Raw genomic sequence first — 19450 nt, 5'->3', positions numbered from 1 at the left:
CCGACACGGGGCTTGAACTCATGGACCGCGAGATCATGACCTGAGCCGAAGTCAGACGTTTAACCGACTGAGCCACCCAGGCGCCCCTAAAGACCAGTACTTTTAAGAGCTAGCTGTAAGTGGAAAAGGGTGAAGAAAGGTTCAAACGGAGAATTTAAATAAATGTTGCTTTTTTAACGTTCATATTTTTATGCACAGAGTAACAATCATCACCCACTCAACTATTATAATGAGGTATGGCCCTGAGATCCCTACAGTTATTCTAAACTTAAAGAAAGCTTCATATGATATTTGGGAAGGCGGGTGATGTGCAGCTTCCTTCATTTGTTTTTTATTCCCCATAAATCTTAAGGAAATATTAACTTTAAAGAGTTGTAACAACTATGAGTAGTTCATTGGCTAAGCCAGAAATACCATCCTCTGTGAACCAGGGTCAGCTCTCTGTCATTTTAATCCGGCAACTAGATAGCAAGTGGATGGTGGAAGATTATATTTCAATAATAACTAACAAAAATTTAGCATGACCCCACATCATACAAAATGTGCAGTTTTGTTTCCGCAATGAAAACATTCATAATCTTTTCTCTAGGTCACAAAGGAGGTTTCTTCTAGTAGCCTTTTTTTTTGAAAGTTTGTTGCTGTTTTAATGACCAATTATTGTAATTTTGGAGAATCAGCTTTCCTATAGCAATAGACTATAAAATATGGCAGTTGTATTAAGGTGAGACCTAATAAACCTGTAGAATGCGAAGAATGTTACTGCCTCTGGGACATATCACTCCGGTCCCACTGTACCCCCAAAACAACCTGGTTTATTCAACAAGCGTCAACAAATATTTATTGAGCACCTCCTTCTGCCACATACTGCCCTAAATCCCAGGGATTAAAAGGGTACAGAATAGAAGGAAATATCCCTTGTGGAGCTCATATTCCAGTGGGAGAGACAGATCACAAATAAGTCAATTAAATGATGCTCGACAGTAGTAAGTGTTGAGGAAACAAAATTAAACGAAGGATGGGGAGGCGGAAAGTGTCAGCAGAGCCCATAGCTGGGCAAACCTGGCTGCCACCTGTATCATCAAGCCCTGAAGCAAGGGAGGGAGCCAGCCAGGTGGCTATTGGGATCTGGGTAGGGGACGTTTCCTCCAAGCGAAGGGAACAGCAAAAGGAGAGAAGAACAATTAGCTCCTGAATCTCAAGGCTTGTTGGGCCATCCTCTTGCCTTCCCACTGCAGGGCTTGACAGCATGCGCTCCTTCAAGACGGAGGGGAAGTTTATCTCCAGCTTAGATTGTCTTTGCTCATAAACTTGAACCATATTCTAAGTCCTTGGGCCAACTGCCATAGTGCACAGCAGTCACGTAGCCAGCTTCCTGTGACAGTCTGACAGTGGACCCCTTATTGTTAAGTAGGGTCTGTGCTTCGATTCGTAGTGTTTAATGGAACAGCCGCTGGCTGCCTCATAACTATTCATGATGAGCAGAAGGAACTAGCTCACGTTTCTATTTCTGGTGCAAGGACAAGCTCAAGTCCCTGGTGGAGTTTCTAAACAGACCTTCCGGATACTCACAGAGGAGTAGTTTCCCATCTGTTTTTGTGGAAATAGAGCTTGTCTAAACATGACATAACTACAGCCCCCAAGTCACCAATATGTTCTTCATCTTATACTAAGTATGTGAATCTTTGCTTTAAAACACACACACACACGTGTGCGCGCACACACACACACACACACACACACACACAGTGAAAACGTAGTTAAGTAAATAATTTTAAAAAGTATATAGACCATGTGAAAAATTCAGGCCACACGTTTGAATTTGGGCTCTGCGTAATTAGCATGATCTAGCTACATAACCCACTTACTCATCTGCAGAGCAAGAAATCTGGTTCAAGATCAAGTCCTCAATAAGGAAGGTGCACCTTTCAGAAGCTGTTGCTTTTGTAGGTTGTTTTGTTTATACTCAAATGAAGGAAGAGCCATTATAAAATATTCAGAATATTAACACAGACTTCAACATGCAGATGTCTTCAGGGGGTGTTGGGTGAACTTGACCTTCAGAGTATTAATATTCCTTCAGCCACAGGGTTCAAGGGTGGATGAGTCCTCATCAACAAAAAAGGATCTGGGGTTGCTGGTGAATGCTTAGTTGGGAAGAAAAGCATTTAAGATGCAGTATGGATGCCCCCTTTATTATAATCTACTAAAAGCAACTAACACAAAAGTAAAGCATTAAGTGAAGTAGGCTCCAGAAATCTCTCTCAAAGTAGATTTTGGCAATTATTGAACTAGACTTATGGATGCCGTAGTTTATCATGATAAATTATTCTGAGTGACTGCTGTTCCTTAGAGGGTGTTCTAATATGCAGTTGACCCTGGACAATGCAGGGGTTAAGGGCACTGGCCCCCCTACACACAGTCAAAAATCCACGTAGCACTTTTGATTTCCCCAAAACTTAAGTACTAATAGCCTACTGTTGACCAAAAGCCTGAGCAATAACATAAACAATCAACACATACTTTGTATGTTATACGTATGATATACTGCATTCTTATGATAAAGTAAACCAGAGAAAAGAAACTGTTATTAAGAAAATAGAAAGGAAGAGAAAATATTACAGTCCTGGAATGTATTTCTTGAGAAAAATCCACACGTAAGGGGACCCATGCAGTTCAAACCCATGATGTTCAAGGGTCAACTGTGCATTATTTTAAAATCTTCTCAATTCTTACAATTCTGTAGAAACTGAACAGTCACTCCTAGCATGTAGATTTCTCCTTTTTTTAACGTTTATTTATTTTTGAGAGACAGAGAGAGACAGCGTGAGCAGGGGTGGGGTAGAGAGAGAGGGAGACACAGAATCCGAGGCAGGTTCCAGGCTCTGAGTTGTCAGCACAGAGTCCAACGCGGGGCTCGAACTCACGGACCACGAGATATGACCTGAGCCAAAGTCAGATGCTCGACCGACTAAGCCACCCAGGCGCCCCTAGATTTCTAATTAAAGCCTTTATTGACTTTTTTGCGTTTTTGTGAAACATGCAGTGTTTTTTGTTTTTTATTTTTTTTTTATTGTAGGCTGTAACTGAATTTGATTATACCATGCCATTTTAGTACCTTTTTACATTTACTTCTAGAAGACAGCTCTCTCTAAGAGTAATTTTCTGGTACACAAATTCTTACAGTAGTTTGGGTTTTTTTTTTTTTTTAATTTTAAAACGTGATATCAGTTAGGATAAACTAGTGCCAGGGAAGCCAACAAGGTTTATGATTTGTTACTAGAACAAAAATAAAACGACACCATATATAAATACAAATCCATTAGTAGATCCCCTACCCAATGAGCAGCGAGCACAAATGCTTCCTCTGTTGCCATCACTGGAATATCTCATGTCTGACAAATAAAAATGCTGCTGGTTTAAAAAATCATTTTTTTTTGTTTTACTTAGCTTTACACGAGAGAGGGGAAATTCTGAAGGTTCCATCAATATGGAACCAATGCCTATTGACAATTTTCACTTTCTGAACCTCACAACCAACTGCTGAAACTTAATAAATATTATTTGAATGAAGGAAGAAATCTTTTTTTTTTTTCTTTCTCCTTTTCCCCTTGTCCTTCCTGGCTTTTTTCAGTTGATGTACAAGCACAGGTTGGCATCATGTAACTCTGTTTGCTAAGGCACCCTCTGTCTTGTATTCCCAGTAAGAATACCCGGACTTCGGATACCTTGAGCAAGCAACAACAAACCTTGAGGATGCACATTGACATACCCAGGGCTCAGCTTTTGATCGAAGAGAGAGACACAATGGAGACCATCGGTAAGGTGCCCTGTCTGTGGTTTCACACAGTGTGGCTTCTATGGCCATGCCCTCTCAGCCAAAATCCTGTAAGTTACGGGAATGTCTTGAGGGCCACACGAGCAAAGTTAGAAGACAGTTCATTGTTACTGAGGAGAATAATAAATACCAGCAAATGGGGGTTGGGAGAAAGGAACTTACACATACCTCAGAGGTCACCTAAAACAGGAGTTCCCCAACTTTGATCCGTGTTGGATCTTTCTTGGGGAGACTATTGGTGCCTCTCCAAAGAACAAACACCTGCAAACAAATAAACCTAGAAGGGCCATGCACGAAAGCCCCATCTTGGAAATCCACTCAGTGCCACCTTCTGCTCCAATAAGGCCTCCATTAAAGAAAATGTCCAAACTCTATTTAGCACTTAACACACAATGGTCTTTGACGTTTATTTATTTTTGGGACAGAGAGAGACAGAGCATGAACGGGGGAGGGGCAGAGAGAGAGGGAGACACAGAATCGGAAACAGGCTCCAGGCTCTGAGCCATCAGCCCAGAGCCCGACGCGGGGCTCGAACTCCCGGACCGCGAGATCGTGACCTGGCTGAAGTCGGACGCCCAACTGACTGCGCCACCCAGGCGCCCCAACACACAATGGTCTTTGTACAGACTGTCTTTTCTCTATCCCTCAGCACCCCGTAGACACCCTGGAATGGGTTCCTTCACAGTGCTTTGGGAAATTCCCAGGTCCCCGTTTCACAATCGCAAAACAGACACCTGGAGAGTTTTGTGGCTGGTTTTCTCAGAACCCTGCTGTCTTGACTTCTTCCAGCCCTTTCCATTCGAAGTCTGCCATCCCACACTGCCTTCCAACACAGTGCTATTTACTCCAGAATCAGAGACTTTGTATTTCCACTGCAAGGATGATCAGAAGAATAGCTAACATCTACTGAGGCCTCTCTAATGTCACATGCTTGTAAAAGCACTTTATGGATGTAATCTCATTTAACCCTCAATCAACATAGGAGAAAGGCACTCCTTTATAACTGGGGCATCGAGAGTTTCTATAGCTTCCAGGTCACATAGACAGGAGTAGAACCCGCTCCCAGCCACCAGCTTAGCCTCCTGTAACTGTCACCACCTACTTCCATATCAACAAGCTACTTCCCAGAACCCCTCACCTTTAAAGTATCACTCAGCTTTCCAGTAGCCATGGAAACAGACCCAGAGGCAGGTCACCCAGTCTGCCCCTTTGCAAACTTCGCCCTGTTTGTTCTGGACCGTGTTCACTGGCACTTGGTCCCAGGGCAACTCTATCCTGTGGTTTGGCTAAGACTACCCAACTCCTGGAACCTATTCTGGGAAGCTCCTGCCAGAAAAACAGTGGTAAATGGCCAGATGGGCAGAACATCTATGCTATTCTTTACCCCCTCCCTGCTTGATTATGTTCTAATAGACTTACAGTCTCCTAAATTCTAAGGCCTGGGATGCTCTTGCTGGATTTAAGTTTGGTCCAGGCATCATAGCACTTGGGGAAGGTTGGTCAAGCCCAGTGTGGCCCTCAATCAACCAAATTCAGTTAAATACCACCCATGTTGTATGAGGAATCACTACTCATCCTAAAATACCCGAGATTTTTATTAGCTCACATCAGGACAAAGCACCCTGCCTTGTTTTTTATAATCTTTACTTTTCAGTAGTAGAGCTGAAATCTCTTTTATTGAACTCAATAGGTTGGGCATTAAAACCAAAATTTCCTTTGAAACGTGAGTTCAAAAATCAAAATGTACTTCCTTTGACCTTATAATATAGTTACAACATTTGGTAAATGTTCCTCATCAGACTTGTCAATCATTGTACCCATGGTGGTTAAAATAGATAGGTAGTCGTTACTGGCCTAACACCAGAGAAGGGTCTGCCCACCATTTGCAAACAGAGCAAAGTTTGCAAAGGGGCAGACTGGGCAACCTGCCTCTGGGTCTGTTTCCATGGCTACTGGAAAGCTGTACTACCAACCTTTAGCCAGCAATGTGTCATAGTCTTCATGGGATCATCTATCGCCAAGAGTCATTTATCTCCTAGTGATGCCTGACAGTTGGTGGTTGGCACTTGCTAATTATTGGGAAGTAGAAATGTGATGCTTTAAAACGCCGGGGTCTGACTACCAGCATCCAATACAAAAGTGCCATTAATTTCTAGCCAGAATGAATGGTTAACCTCACAAACTGACAGGCACCTGAAATTTCCCATTAGAAGTTTGTAACTTATCCCCGCAGATAATCTGCAGGGCTCTTAACGGGGCTCCATGTTAGAGACCATAACATGTCAGTGTTATTAATGAAAAATGAGTGTAGCTGTCAGGCTTCTGATGCCGGGTCCAATTGTAGGGACCTATTTCTGTAGAAAGGCCACCTCAGTTGAGGGCCGGATGAAGTCTGTGGCACGACCCCCACGCCGAGCCCAGGCTCCTGCCGCAGGACCAACCCATGCTGTATCACACGCTGTGATGCCAGCAGACATCCTGGCAAGGTTTCCTCTATTTCCCTGCCAAGAAATTTTATTCTAACTTCAAGAGGCTTTCCTCTCCTGCCAGAGCCTGAGTAATTGGATTTTGCAAGGTTCATTCTGTTCAGAGCCTTTTTTGGGCACAGAAGTCTAGCTGTGTTGTTTATGACTTCCACGTCACCGCTCCGTGTCAAGGCACGCTCTAGCGTGGTCCCAGCTGACTGATAAACTCATATGAACAGCATCCCGGGCTGCGGTGCTTGAAAATGTATGAATATATCCATATATCCTAAGGGAAGTTTCCCTTGGAGTAAAAAAGCTCTTAAGAAAACGTGAAAAGTATCACAACAAAGTAATGAAAAATGTTGAGGCAACCGAATAATGACACGCAGCTCAACCAACTGCTTCCTTCCCAAGCCCTAGAATGCTCCAGACTCATCTGAACCCGGGCTCCTCCTTGTCTAACCTTCAAATGCCAATTGGGCTTGGAAATCTGACAAGTGAGTCATTCTGAAAAGTCAATTAAAGGATATTCTAGGGTAATTAAAGCTCAGAAGAGGTGGGAAGAAAAGGAACGTAGTTCAGAACCTTTAAAACAGAGGAATCCATAAACTCTGAAGACCAGCCCTTGTCTTCCCCTCCCCTCACCCCAACCCCAAACATTGGCCAGGTTCGGCGTGAGAGCCACCCGAGTGTAGACAGCCTCAGCAGTGTTTTTCCAGTACTGAAAACAGGGCTTGTTTTTGATGGCAGCCTCATCACTGGTGGTGCCACCATCTCTGGTGACATCTCAGGTGAGCTTTTGGCAAACACATAAATCCCAAACTCTGTCAAACAGGTGGCTCCAACAAGCCTCCCCAAATGAGTGTTTGTTTGGTAAGAAGACCCTTCTCTGTGGTCACCCTCTTTCATTCACGCTTCGAAAGCCAGCTCCTAAAGATAATCTATATTTAGCATTCGACAGTGATTCCAATACGGTGCTTGAATTTGGGAGTTGTTTCTGCTCCTTTAGATGAGGTGATAATTGTTGCCATGAACAATCACACAAGGAGCTAGGGGAGAGAAGACAAGGGAGCCGTTTAAAGGGGTAAACATGTCTGGTTTCCTGTGTTCCTGCTGTTCTGCAGACGATCGCTCCACGGTCCTGTTAACGGATGCTGACTTTGGGGAGGCAGCCAAACAGAAGTCTCTGACGGTGACACACACAGTGCACTATCAGTCAGTGTCACAGGCCACCGGGCCCCTCGTGGATGTGTCGGACGCGCGGCCGGGAACGAGTAAGTGGTCCGACAATACAAACTGTGTGGGTGGTACCGATGCTGAGAAGATGCTGACGCTCTGTCCCTGTCCAACGAAAGCAGGGCTCGTTGGCCCTGTGCCTACAAAACAAATACGTACGATAATATCTCTAATTGGGACATGGGAGTTTTTACTGTTTGATCTAAGCTGGTGTTCAAACTATGTCACTGGAGGCCAATAACCCTTGGTGTCGATTCACTATCAAAGTGCCAGAAATTTCAGGTCAAGGTAATTTTTTTTTTTTTTTTGGACGACGCGGGAACGGGGAAAAGTAATTAACATCAGTGAGTATCCACTCTGCGCCAGGATTAGGATAAGCAGGTTATGGCAAGTGTGTTATCCGTAAGGCAGCCCTGCAAGGTGCCTACTTAGAATAGATATAAATAGATATGATAGCCGCTATGTTACAGATAAGAACATGGACTCTCAGAGCAGTTAGGTAAACAGCCTGACATTGTACACACGATGTGTAGGGAAGCCAGGGTTTCACTGCGGGATCCGTCCATCCCTGGAGTTTATGTTTTCTCCTGAACACACTATTTGAGAAAAACTGCAGTTCTGGCAAATCTGGGGATTATATTTGACTTAGTTATTAATACCTGCATTCATAATATACAGGAATTAATTACTGCAATGAAATTAAATACCCTAATATGTATCTAGAGCTTATTAATTAGACATTCTTATTCCTTCATAATTGAAATTGTTTCTAAATCTCTTTAAGAGACTGAGAAATTGATGTCCCGATTATTATCTTTCGGAAGCTTTGATGTCTGACTTTTAATCTCTAATCGCTCTGCAAAAATTTACATTCTCGGAGTGTTATAATTAGGAAAATAAATAATATAATGTTAAAGCTGTTATTCATACATTCTGACTTGTAAAGCATTTGTGAAATGTACTGATGTCATGAAGCAAACCAGGTGATTCCTAAATAACTTTGTAATATGCAAGAAAACAGTTTCAGCTGTTACTGAAATTCATTTCAAAAACCGTCCTCAACTACAGGCTGAAGAAATCTTCTGTTTCCCCCTTTCGTCTAGCCTCACCCCTTCCTTCCTTGATGACATCAGCACACGCTGAAGACATGAATGGGCCATGAGTGGGAATTAACTTTGCTTGGGGGTGTGTGAGGGAGAGCTTCGCTTTAGAAAGTGCTTCATGGTCCTTGACCCTCTCTCCAGCCATTGGCTTTCCCATCATGACCTGCCTGGTCCAGCTTCTGGATGCTTCAGGACACGGCACTGATGGATTTCTGAGACACTTATTGCTATTCAGTGAGGGAAGAATTACAGACCCAGGGGGACTGAAATGGAAGGATCCTTGACCTCAGAATTCCCTCAGCCCAGTCAGCGTGGAAGCTAATGGAGACATTGGCAGGAAAATAGGCAAGAGGCAGAGAAAACATGACAGATGCCCAGATAGTGGTTCCCAGCCTTTCGTGGGCATCAGAATCACCCAGGGTGCCTGTTCAAAATACCCATTCCAGAACTCCATCTCCAAAGAGTCTGATGCACTTGGTCTAGGGTGGGGCCCAGGAATCTGCATTGTAACAGACATTCTGGGTCATTCTGATGCTGATTGTCTGGAGCCCTCACAGAAAAATACTTCCCCCAAGTGTTAGACGTGGGTCCCTGCCACTTAGCACAGGGGGACAGGACCTCTCAAGCTTGCCACTCTCATAGCCCGTGACTTCTTTCTGCCAGGTAAAATGAGCGAGCTTCCCCACCTTCCTTTCAATGTTCAACTAGCAGAGGAATGCACAAAGGCCAGTCATAATAGGAAGGAAACAGTCACACTAAAGCACTGGGGACATCCCAACTGCATGATCACCACCACCACCTCCCCAACTAATGGAAATATTGATTCAGTGACATTCAAAATATCAACAGAGGTGTGAATGTTGGTCATAAGCAGAAGCGATAACCAGCAAGAGGCAAGTGGCAGGGCCAGAGGCACATGGAAGGGGAGTGTCCGAGTGTCTCATACCTATAATGCTGTAAGCATAGTTGGGGAACTTTAAGGATTCCTGCATTCAGACTCAAAAATATTTATTAAGGTTTTACTTTCCATATGGCCCAGTGATGGGGGTACATCATAAGACGCAAAAAGGCATTCATTTCATCTCAGTAGAGGAATTGGACATTAACCAGGGAACTCAACCATTTTTCATTTACCTATAAGGACTAGGACTAGGACGTGATGGTGAGTGGGGGGAGGGGGAGGCGTGTGGGGATGATGGGAGGGGCTGCTTCAGATCCAACTCTGGGAAGATCCGTCATGGAGTTGAAAATCTGAGTCCAGGCTCTGAGTCCGGAGCTGGCCTGCCAGGCAGGGGAAACAAGAGGCAATGGCTCCTAAGGCACGTTGGGGCAGCAGCATCACTGGAATGCCATGGGCAACAGGGAGGAGCCAGAGGAAAGAGCCAGCCTGGTCACCAGGCCTCCTGGTCCAGCCTCATGAGTTTGCACTCCACTCTGCGAGTGTTGGGATGAGTTGGCAGAGTTCAGTCTGATGATCACATCACACTGAAGCATCCACAGCTTACAGAACGATGCTTCTTTCGTTTGTGACGAGCTTCATCCAGTAATGTTTACAAACATTAAGCAAATCTACTCAACGTCATGCATCAGTCTCTAGTTCAAAAGAAAAACACAGAACTATTCATTTAGCATCTGCACCACATTCTCTACTAGGGATCATTTTTTCATTAAATGTTCCCTCTGGAACCACATTACCAGGCCCTAAGAGCCTCCCATTTCCCATTTTGAAGTGGAAACAGTGGGTGACTGGCCCCCAGCAGATGAGCCCCAGCAGAAGTCTGAAGCTGGGAGCTCTGTGAAGCCCGGTTTACTGCTTGTGTCCTGCACCCCAGAGCTTGTCACCTGTGCCCAGTGGTTCACCTGTGTCATCTCAGATCCCGTGTGGCAGTCTCTGCACACTGCAGTTTGGCACATTTGCAGAGGCCAATTTATGATCTATTTCCTCGACTGCAAAAGACCCTATTACTCTGTTCTAATTATGCTAGGACTGTGTCACCATTGTGGGAATTCTTTAGTTATAAGTAGAGCATCTACAATATGTTGTCTGCACATTATAATGGCTGCATGATAGAAGTTGTGTTTCTAGGCATTTTGTTTAGTTTTTCAGAGTTGCAACAAAGATTCATTATGAGGATAGGAGAAATCACAACAATTGACTGTTGAGCTCTCCAGCCGGTGAAAACAGATGCCCTGGCTGTATCTGCAGCTCTGTTCGCGTCCCTGTTACTCCTGTGGATGAGGGTACACTTGAAAGTGGGGGTCTGATGGTGTCCGTGTCTGTGTCCACAACCCCCACCCCAACTCCAGCCACAGGGTCTGACACATGGTAGGCACTCAATAAATAGATTTAAATATCAACCAACTGCCAAGTTCTGAAATCCGAGTAGAAGGGGTGGAAAAGAAAGGGTGTTCAGCATTTTAAATAAACAGGACTCGGGAAGTCCATTTGGCCCCTTTCTTTGTTCTCCATTTCCTGGAGATCCTGAGGAGATCCATTTCCTAAGATGTCCTGAGACATCTAACCGGCTAAGTGTCTGTTTGCTAGATGATCAGATGTTTGTAAGTATGTACACAGTCTCTCTCCAGCTCACTTTGTGGAGACTTACCAATGAGCTCATCACAGGAGAACTTAAATTAACTTTCTTACTCAAAAGATGTGCAAGGATACAAAGACACGTGAAATGATATGTGTTTGACTTGGTCCAGGTTTTGGGGTCATATTAACCTGGAAGTCATCCCTTGGTTCACCATCCACCCATCTGGGCCGAGAGCATGTACAAGCGCCCTTGATGCATGAAAGGGCTAGACCAGGAATGAGTGGGAGCTCCTGTCCTCAGCAGCTCTACTTTTCAGCTCTTTTCTGAAGCATGGGGAACTCTCCAGCATCTGGCTTTATGATGTTTAATGGGTATTTTTTTTTCTGCCAAACCTTCTCTAAATTGAGTTTCGAGCCTTCCTGATCAACCTACCAAATGTCCCTCCACCCTCTTCCCAACAAACAGAATGTGTTCCAATCCTTACCAAGTGTTTGGCACTCAGGAATCGTGGGCCAGGCCCCAAGATCTACAAGGCCCCATCACCACCATGTCTCACAACAGCCCTGCGGGTGGGTGAGATGATAACCCCACTCTCAGAGATGAGGGAAGTAGGCACGTCTGATGAGCTCACAGCCAGCAAGTAGTAAAACTGAGTCAAAGGCAGACAACCTAACTCCAAAGCTCCTCCTCAACTGCTCCGTGTTACTGTTGAGTGGAGACCGTGATTCCCAGGGGATATCTACGGACTGAGTAGACTTCCATATCTACATAAGAAGAGTTTACAACATGGATGGAATCTTTTTTTGTTTAGACTTTGAAAGCACATGCACACTCCAGCCATCACCCGGAATGGTACTAGACATCGTCCTGCAGGAAAATACCTGATGGGGTGAGGAGTGTGCCATGTGTAATGAGCCCTTGATAAATACTTGTTCGTTACGCAATGGGAATGTTCAGGCCTCCACAGCGTCATCACCATGTGAAGCTGAGCCCACAGCACCTACAAGATAGGACTGGGAATAGCAGGGAATAAAAACAGATTAATACCTAGATCACAGTACACATGACATGTTTTATAACCCTATTATCCCCCAAATCCTCTCTTATCCTGAATTCAGGATGATTAAAATAATTTGATTCAATGGGCAGAAAAGCTTAATTTAGGTTTAGACCCAGTGTTCAAAAGCCAAGAGTTATTTGTATCACTTACCTTCTAATTTGTTAGCTGTTTAGCAAGCATGATGGCTCATCACTAAGTTTTATTTATATTAGAATGTTGGGGAGCCAAATAAAATGCTTTCCATGCAAGGACAGCAAATCTCAATGTGTATTTCCTTAGTAGCTTAGCTGGTAAGACCTACAAAGAAGGTTAGCAAGTGGAATCCAAGTCAGATTTTTATTTTAGCTGCTATCATAGGAGTTATCATACAGAAGAGTTCAACTGAGGTACAAAACAGCTCCCAAAACCTGATTATTTTTAAAAAATGTGTCAACTACCTCAATATTCTACCAACTGAGATCATTTTGCCTCTAGGAGGCTTGCTTAGAGCAGGACAGAACTGCAAGCTGTGGTTCAAGGAAAGTAACACCATGACCTATATTCCCAACATTATCAGGCCATTGGTAAAACTGTCCTCATCTAGAAGAAAAAAAAAAAAGGATAATGAACAAAATTAACTTAAAAAGAGTTCTAGCTTTGAATAGAGACTGACATGCATAACTTGACCATGGAATTTTCCACATAGGGAGATCTCAGTGAGAAAGGGGTAAGGTCCTGCCCCACTATGGGTGGGCAGGCTTGGTGGGAGGAAACACGGCAGGGGGAGAGGGATGGGAGTGAGGAGATTTCGTCCTTGAAGTGAGAAGATCAAACTGACATCCCCGCCCCCGCCCAAGCATCCATGCCAGGAGTAAATCTGATCCACGGCTGTCTTTGCAAGAAACTGAAAGAGGAATAAAAATGTGAATCCTCAAATCTTATGTAAGGGACTGGGTAATTTTCTGGAAAAGATTCATTAGCATTTAAATAACAAGCCCCATTTATCGAAGCTCTACTTATGAAGTCCATAGCACCTGGAAGATATTTAGCCTCCTACCCGTGAGAATGTTTTTCTGTCTCTTTGAGGACCTCTCCTAGCATTTCAGTGGAGAAAATGCAATTATCATTCATACCTTGCTGTCCAGAGAGCTTGGAGCTCGAGCATAACACATTTACATTCTAATCAAGGCAAAAAAAAATATCTTCCAATAAAGTCTTCTGTGGAATTTTGCAAGTAAGTGATGAAATGTGTCTTAAAATCAATGCCCCAAAGAATATGCACCAAGACGAAGCATTTTGATGACCCAGGAAATCTTAAAATATATCGATTTGGCTGCCATCTTAATGCTTCTCTCCAGCATTGTAGAATGATGGATTAGGTTCAAAGCCCAATAACTATAATTTTCCAACAAGAAGAAAATCTTCCATTTAAAAAGAAAGTCAGGGGCGCCTGGGTGGCGCAGTCGGTTAAGCCTCCGACTTCAGCCAGGTCACGATCTTGCGGTCTGTGAGTTCGAGCCCCGCGTCAGGCTCTGGGCTGATGGCTCAGAGCCTGGAGCCTGTTTCCGATGCTGTGTCTCCCTCTCTCTCTGCCCCTCCCCCGTTCATGCTGTGTTTCTCTCTGTCCCAAAAAAAATAAATAAAAAACGTTGAAAAAAAATTAAAAAAAAAAAAAAAAAAAGAAAGTCATTTCACTACATTCAATTGTCTGCCTCCCATGATCCAACATGGCATTACACACAAGCCAGTGTCATGGCAGACACTGTATTAGACACTTAGGTGTCCAGCATGAGGACATGTGTGGTCAAGTGATGGGCAATCTCTGAACCAAAACATGGAGTCTTGGGCTCCATTTTTACCACTTAATAGCTGTGTCACTTTTCCTCTCTGAGCTTCCATTGTCTCATCCATAAAGTGACCCTGGGCTGAGTGTATCCATCCAGGGGCCTATGTGTACTGGAGATCATCATGGGCTCTGTGAATGGACCCAAGGATGAACATCCTTACCCCTACCCTGGAGAAACTTCCAGGCCCATGAAAACACATAAGTAAGTCACTGTAACAATGCCAAGGAATGGCCCCCTCGGCGTTGATCTTCTGACACTGCCTCATTAAGGTTGAGCAGTAAATATAGACTGTTGTGTTTAGAAGTCTCCAGGACATTTTGAAATATAACTGCATAAAATTCCTTTTTTAGAAGCAGAGAATTCAGTGGTGTAAAAGGCCCATCTAGGACCTTATGTTGCCTATAGGCCAGAGCCCAAGAAAAGGTAACTGAGCCTCTCTATTCCCTATTCCACAGGGTTCTAGAAAAGACAGTGTTGCTTGTCCACTCCAGTGTCCCCCCAAAGAGCTGAACTAAGAACTCTGTCCACTCATTGACCTGCTGTCTTTGGTTCCAGATTTAGAGAAAATGAAACCAATCTGGTGCCAGCCTCTGTATATGTAAATCTCTGGTTTTGAGGAAGGCAGACGTATGAAATCCAGATACCCATTAACCATGTGTTCTCCACATTGAATGACCCACATCTTTGACAAAGTTCAGTTCCATTGAAGACATATGTTACCATATGCAAAAGACTAAGTGAGTATTAGGACAAGAGGGTATCACCATCTCGGTCTAGGAACTTGAAATTTAGTTGATGAGTAAAACAGCCCTGATCAAGGCAATGAGTAAATAGAAAACCACAATAACACAGGAGATGCCTGGAGCTGCTGTAACAACATACCACAAACTGGGTGGCTTAAAAGAACGGAAATCTGTTGTCTTCTGGGAGCCAGAAGTCCAAATTCAAGATGTCAACATGCTCCTTCTGAAACCTGTCAAGAAAGATCCTTCCTTGCCTCTTCCTAGTTTCTGGTAGTTGCTGCTGACAGTCTTTGGCATTCCTTGGCTTGTAGCCCCAGCACCTCAATCTCTACTTCCATTGTTCCGTGGCATTCTCCTCTCCTGTTCTTATAAGGACACTAGTCCTGTTAGATTAAAGGACTACCCTGGTACAGTCTGACTTTATCTTGACTAATGACATCTACAGTGACCCTATTTCCAAGTAAGGTCACATTCTGAGGTACTAGGGGTTAGGATGCGGACATACCTTTTGAGGGGACATGAGTCAACCCCTAACAACACCTTAAGGTAGGAGAACCATTAAAAAACAGACCATGTTAGAGCATATTTGGCCACGCATGGAAGATGGTGGCTATTCTCTGGAAGTTTAAGTGACGTGTGTTGAGCCACGAAAACATTAAGGGCCAAGAGAAAGGTTTGAATCCATAATTCCTAAGTCCAAATCTAACATTCTTTACCCCACAGGACTTTTTAGAGTGCTTAAGTATCACATAAATGTCTCAGACCACAAGAGAAAAGAAATGAATCCTCTAGACAAAAACAGAAGGAAAGGCTTCCAGGATGCATGAGTCTTACAGGGGCATCTTAAGGCTGGCGGGGGGGGGGGGGGGGGAGGGGAAGAACCACCCTCAACACTTTGATCACAATTGATCATACTCCTAGAGACTAAGACATACATTATTCTTGGCCTCTTCACAGATCCTACCACCAGGAGGAATGCCAAGGCAGGACCCACAGCAAGAAACCGGTATGCCAGCCAGTGGACCCTCAACAGACCCCACCCCACCATTTCAGCACACACCCTCACCACAGACTGGAGGCTGCCGACGCCCAGGGCTGCGGGATCAATGGACAAGGAGAGTGACAGTTACAGTGTCAGCCCCTCACAAGACACAGGTAGGGGTCTGCACGCCTCCTCCTCAACCCTGGGGATGGGCACAGCCCTCAGATAGCCTTCACAGGCTCCTCCTTATGCTCTTTCAAGGCCACTTTCAAATTGTTAGGCTGTTTTTTAATCAGTATTAATACAACCATGCAGCACTGATGATATCCAGGGCCTGGTGATTTCTGCAGGGCAAAACCAACGGGCATCTCAGATGTCCTGAATCTCAGACTCATGCTGTCCTCTCCTTTTAGTTCCTACCCCACTGAGAGAAACACAGATGCTTTAAAATGCTCACCCAAACTGTGGCAGTAGTTTCTGAATATACTCTGAGGGCACGTGACCCGCTACCGTCTCTCGGTTTAAGACGTTGCACTGGAGGTGTCATGGCAAGGTCATGGCACCCTCTATAGGGAACATGGGCTGATCCTTTTGACAATTCAACAGGGGTTGATTATAAGGTAAGTCATCCAGTCTGTGCCATCAACCACCAAGATTTCACTTCTGAGAGAAGACAGGACCTAAGAATAGCGCTCGGTTGCCCCAGCCCCCAACCTTAACTCTAGAAAAGAAATTATATCTAAACCTAATAGCTGTAGGAAATTTGAATACTCATTTTCTTTTGTTCTGGCTGATATACTTCAAAAATAATGTTCCAAAGGTGGAGTGTTACCCTGTGCATTTATTTTTATGGCTGTTATTTCTCTTAGAAGAGTCTCAGAGTTGCACAGAGGTGATTCAAAACTTTTTCGTGTGTAAAATACAGATTCTTCTGGCCAAGATGCGCCTCCTTTTGCCCTGGGGGTTTCCTGGACCCCACAAAGGGTGGCAGTCCCAAAGCATGAGTCCGAGGGATCAGGGGCCATTCTTCCCACTGGCCAGTTTCGTGCAGAATCACGGCTTCGTTTCTAACCACTGTCGTGTCTTCCTCGCAAGCTGAACTGCAGAGCTCAAATCATTCGTGTCAATTAAAGTCCCTGCGGAACAGAGTGATCTGCAAGTCAGAGCAGGGGGTGGACACGGCCATTCATTTACACGACACTCCCAATCATCTTAACTAAACGCAGAATTTTTTAAGCATTGCTGATTGACGGGCGTGTCCCAGGCTGGGAGCATCTGACTAACGCGATTGAGCTGAAGCAAAGCTTCCTGAGCCCACTTTACTGAGACGTAAAACACAGGCCCCACGGTGACCGAGGCAGTTCTCAGTCAATGACCCAGGACCCTGCCGGCATGTACCATGATCTGGGAGAAACAGCCACAAGCCAGAGAAGGCCATCCAGTCGGTGCGACCGTAAAGCAATAATTTATCCGTCTCATTCTCTCTTTTTATGCTATAGATCGAGCGCGAAGCAGCATGGTCTCCACAGAAAGTGCCTCCTCCACTTATGAAGAACTGGCCAGGGCCTATGAGCACGCCAAGATGGAAGAGCAACTGAGGCACGCCAAGTTCACTATCACAGAGTGCTTCATATCAGACACATCATCTGAACAGTTGACGGCAGGGACAAACGAGTACACGGACAGTCTGACCTCCAGCACCCCTTCAGAATCGGGGATCTGCAGGTTCACTGCATCCCCCCCCAAACCTCAGGATGGAGGTCGAGTGATGAACATGGCGGTTCCAAAGGCACATCGGCCAGGTGAGAAAAGAAATGCGCGGACCACTGTTTAGGAGACTTGTCTTCCTGATTCGCTCTCGTCTGCTATGAAAGCCCATCCTGGTGTTTGGACTCAATGCTCTGTTTGTAGGTTGCTGTGTAATGAACCACCCCAGAGCTTATTGGTTTGCAACAGCAACCATCGCTCATTTTGTGTACAAATCTGAAATGTAGTCAGGGCTTGGTGGGGCAGCCCATCTCTGTTCCAGTGGTGTCAGCTGGGCAGGCCCACTTAGGTCTGGAGGAGCCCTTCCCAAATGGCCATGTGTAGGATTCTCCACCAGGTGGCTTGGGCTTCTTCGTATCATGGCAGCTCAGCTCTAAAGCAAGTGTCCCAACAGGCAAACAGTGGACGTAGCTGGTCTCTTAAGGCGGGGCCTGGAAAATGACACATCTTTTCCGCCATGTTCTGTTGTTCAAGCAGTCAGAAAGCCCAAGGAGCCCCGATGGGAGAGAAGGAGATCCCACTATGTGAGGAGAGGAGGCTCAAACGCAGGGGGCTTGTGTTGTAAAGCTGCTGTACTTAAGGCTTTCAGAAGGAGAGAGGTCTTACCAGGGGGCCAGTGCTTGGGCCTTGGTTTCATTGAGTTACCCAAAGTGACAGTAACTGGCTAGGGTTTGGTCAGCCACTGATTCAGTCTTTGTCTTGAGCACATGAGAGGGGTCTGGGTGTGTGGATGGCAGCTCTGAGCCCTAAGGCCTACAGGGCCCGGCAGATCATGTACATAAGTGAAGAGAATGGAGAGCAAGGGGAAAGGGGAATGGTGCAGGTGGAAAATTTAAGAATTCACAGGCTATGTAGAGGGAAGAGACTCCAGCGTGTTCCTGCCAACTAATCCCCAGTGGAAATGGGGGGTTAGGATGAGTGACTTTCTCAAGAGAAGCCAGAAAGCTTGGTTTTATACGGAGACCCACAGTTTTCAAGTGTTGGGCCAGATACTTGCAAACCATTATACGGGGCAAATAGACACATCTTTAGATGGAATCCAGCCATGGCAGCCAGTTGTACTCGTCATCTGAAGAATCCCTTTTTCTTCTTCACCCTGAAATAGTTGCCTGTAGACTTTCCTTTGTGGACGGCCTCTCCATTCTTGTTGAATCCAGTTTTATTTCTCCTTTTCCCATTTTCTGAACCTCTCTACTAGTCCTATTTCAAAAATTTATCTTCACTTTTAAATTACTGCAATTCCCTTGGGTTTTATGGCATATAGCCCAGCTGAAATGAGCCTTATAAATGCATAAAAATATATAAAAATAAGAATTGTCTAGCCAGCAACTAATCTTCCAAACTGAGTCAAGATTCATGCCAGCTTACAATAAAGAATGATGGCTTCATTTATTTTCATTCTGTCTACCTCCTCAGGGAGAAGATGAGCTGTGATTTGTGGGTGTTTTTATTTCCAGCATTTTTCGTTGTTGGCATTTATTTGCAAGGCAAATGCGATAAAAACATAAGCTCTTTATGGCTGTAAAGCCTGAGAGTGAGGAAGATAGGAGAGGAGAAAATGTGCCTCTGGACATGTTTAACCTTGGTAGCCTTCAGTTGCTGTCTCTATAAAATGGGCATTGACATGGGTGCCTACCGTATAGGGTTTGTGTAAGACGCGTGTGGCATAATTTGGGTAAAGTGGTTACTTAGCAGTTGTTTCTCTTGTTGCTTTGTTGAGGGGTTCTCGTGGTGACTCCAGTGTGGTCTCCAGATGTGCGGCTGGCTCCTCTCCTCCCTCCCTCTTTTGTTGGTCTCCCTTCCGTGGCCACTGAGGTCCTCAAAAGCATCCGCCTTATTTGCATATCACCCAGTTACTACGCGACGCTTCCATCGGCAACCATATTCCCTTGCGTA

General features: G+C 44.8%; 1 protein-coding gene across 1 annotated transcript in view; it reads left to right on the top strand.

Moving 5' to 3' along the window:
- The window catches only part of DSCAM (DS cell adhesion molecule), a 279020-nt gene that overhangs the window by 248468 nt on the left and 11102 nt on the right, over positions 1 to 19450 (top strand). Inside the window, exons 21-24 of the mRNA XM_032594599.1 lie at positions 3702 to 3817; positions 7425 to 7574; positions 15763 to 15960; positions 17287 to 17589. Of these exons, the coding sequence (XP_032450490.1) occupies positions 3702 to 3817; positions 7425 to 7574; positions 15763 to 15960; positions 17287 to 17589 (767 nt within the window). The remainder of the gene's footprint in view (positions 1 to 3701; positions 3818 to 7424; positions 7575 to 15762; positions 15961 to 17286; positions 17590 to 19450) is intronic.

This window comes from Lynx canadensis, chromosome C2 (assembly GCF_007474595.2).
Source record: "Lynx canadensis isolate LIC74 chromosome C2, mLynCan4.pri.v2, whole genome shotgun sequence".
Lineage (NCBI taxonomy): Eukaryota > Metazoa > Chordata > Mammalia > Carnivora > Felidae > Lynx > Lynx canadensis.
Note: the sequence above shows the minus strand (reverse complement) of the source record. Positions and strands in the feature narration are given on the sequence as shown.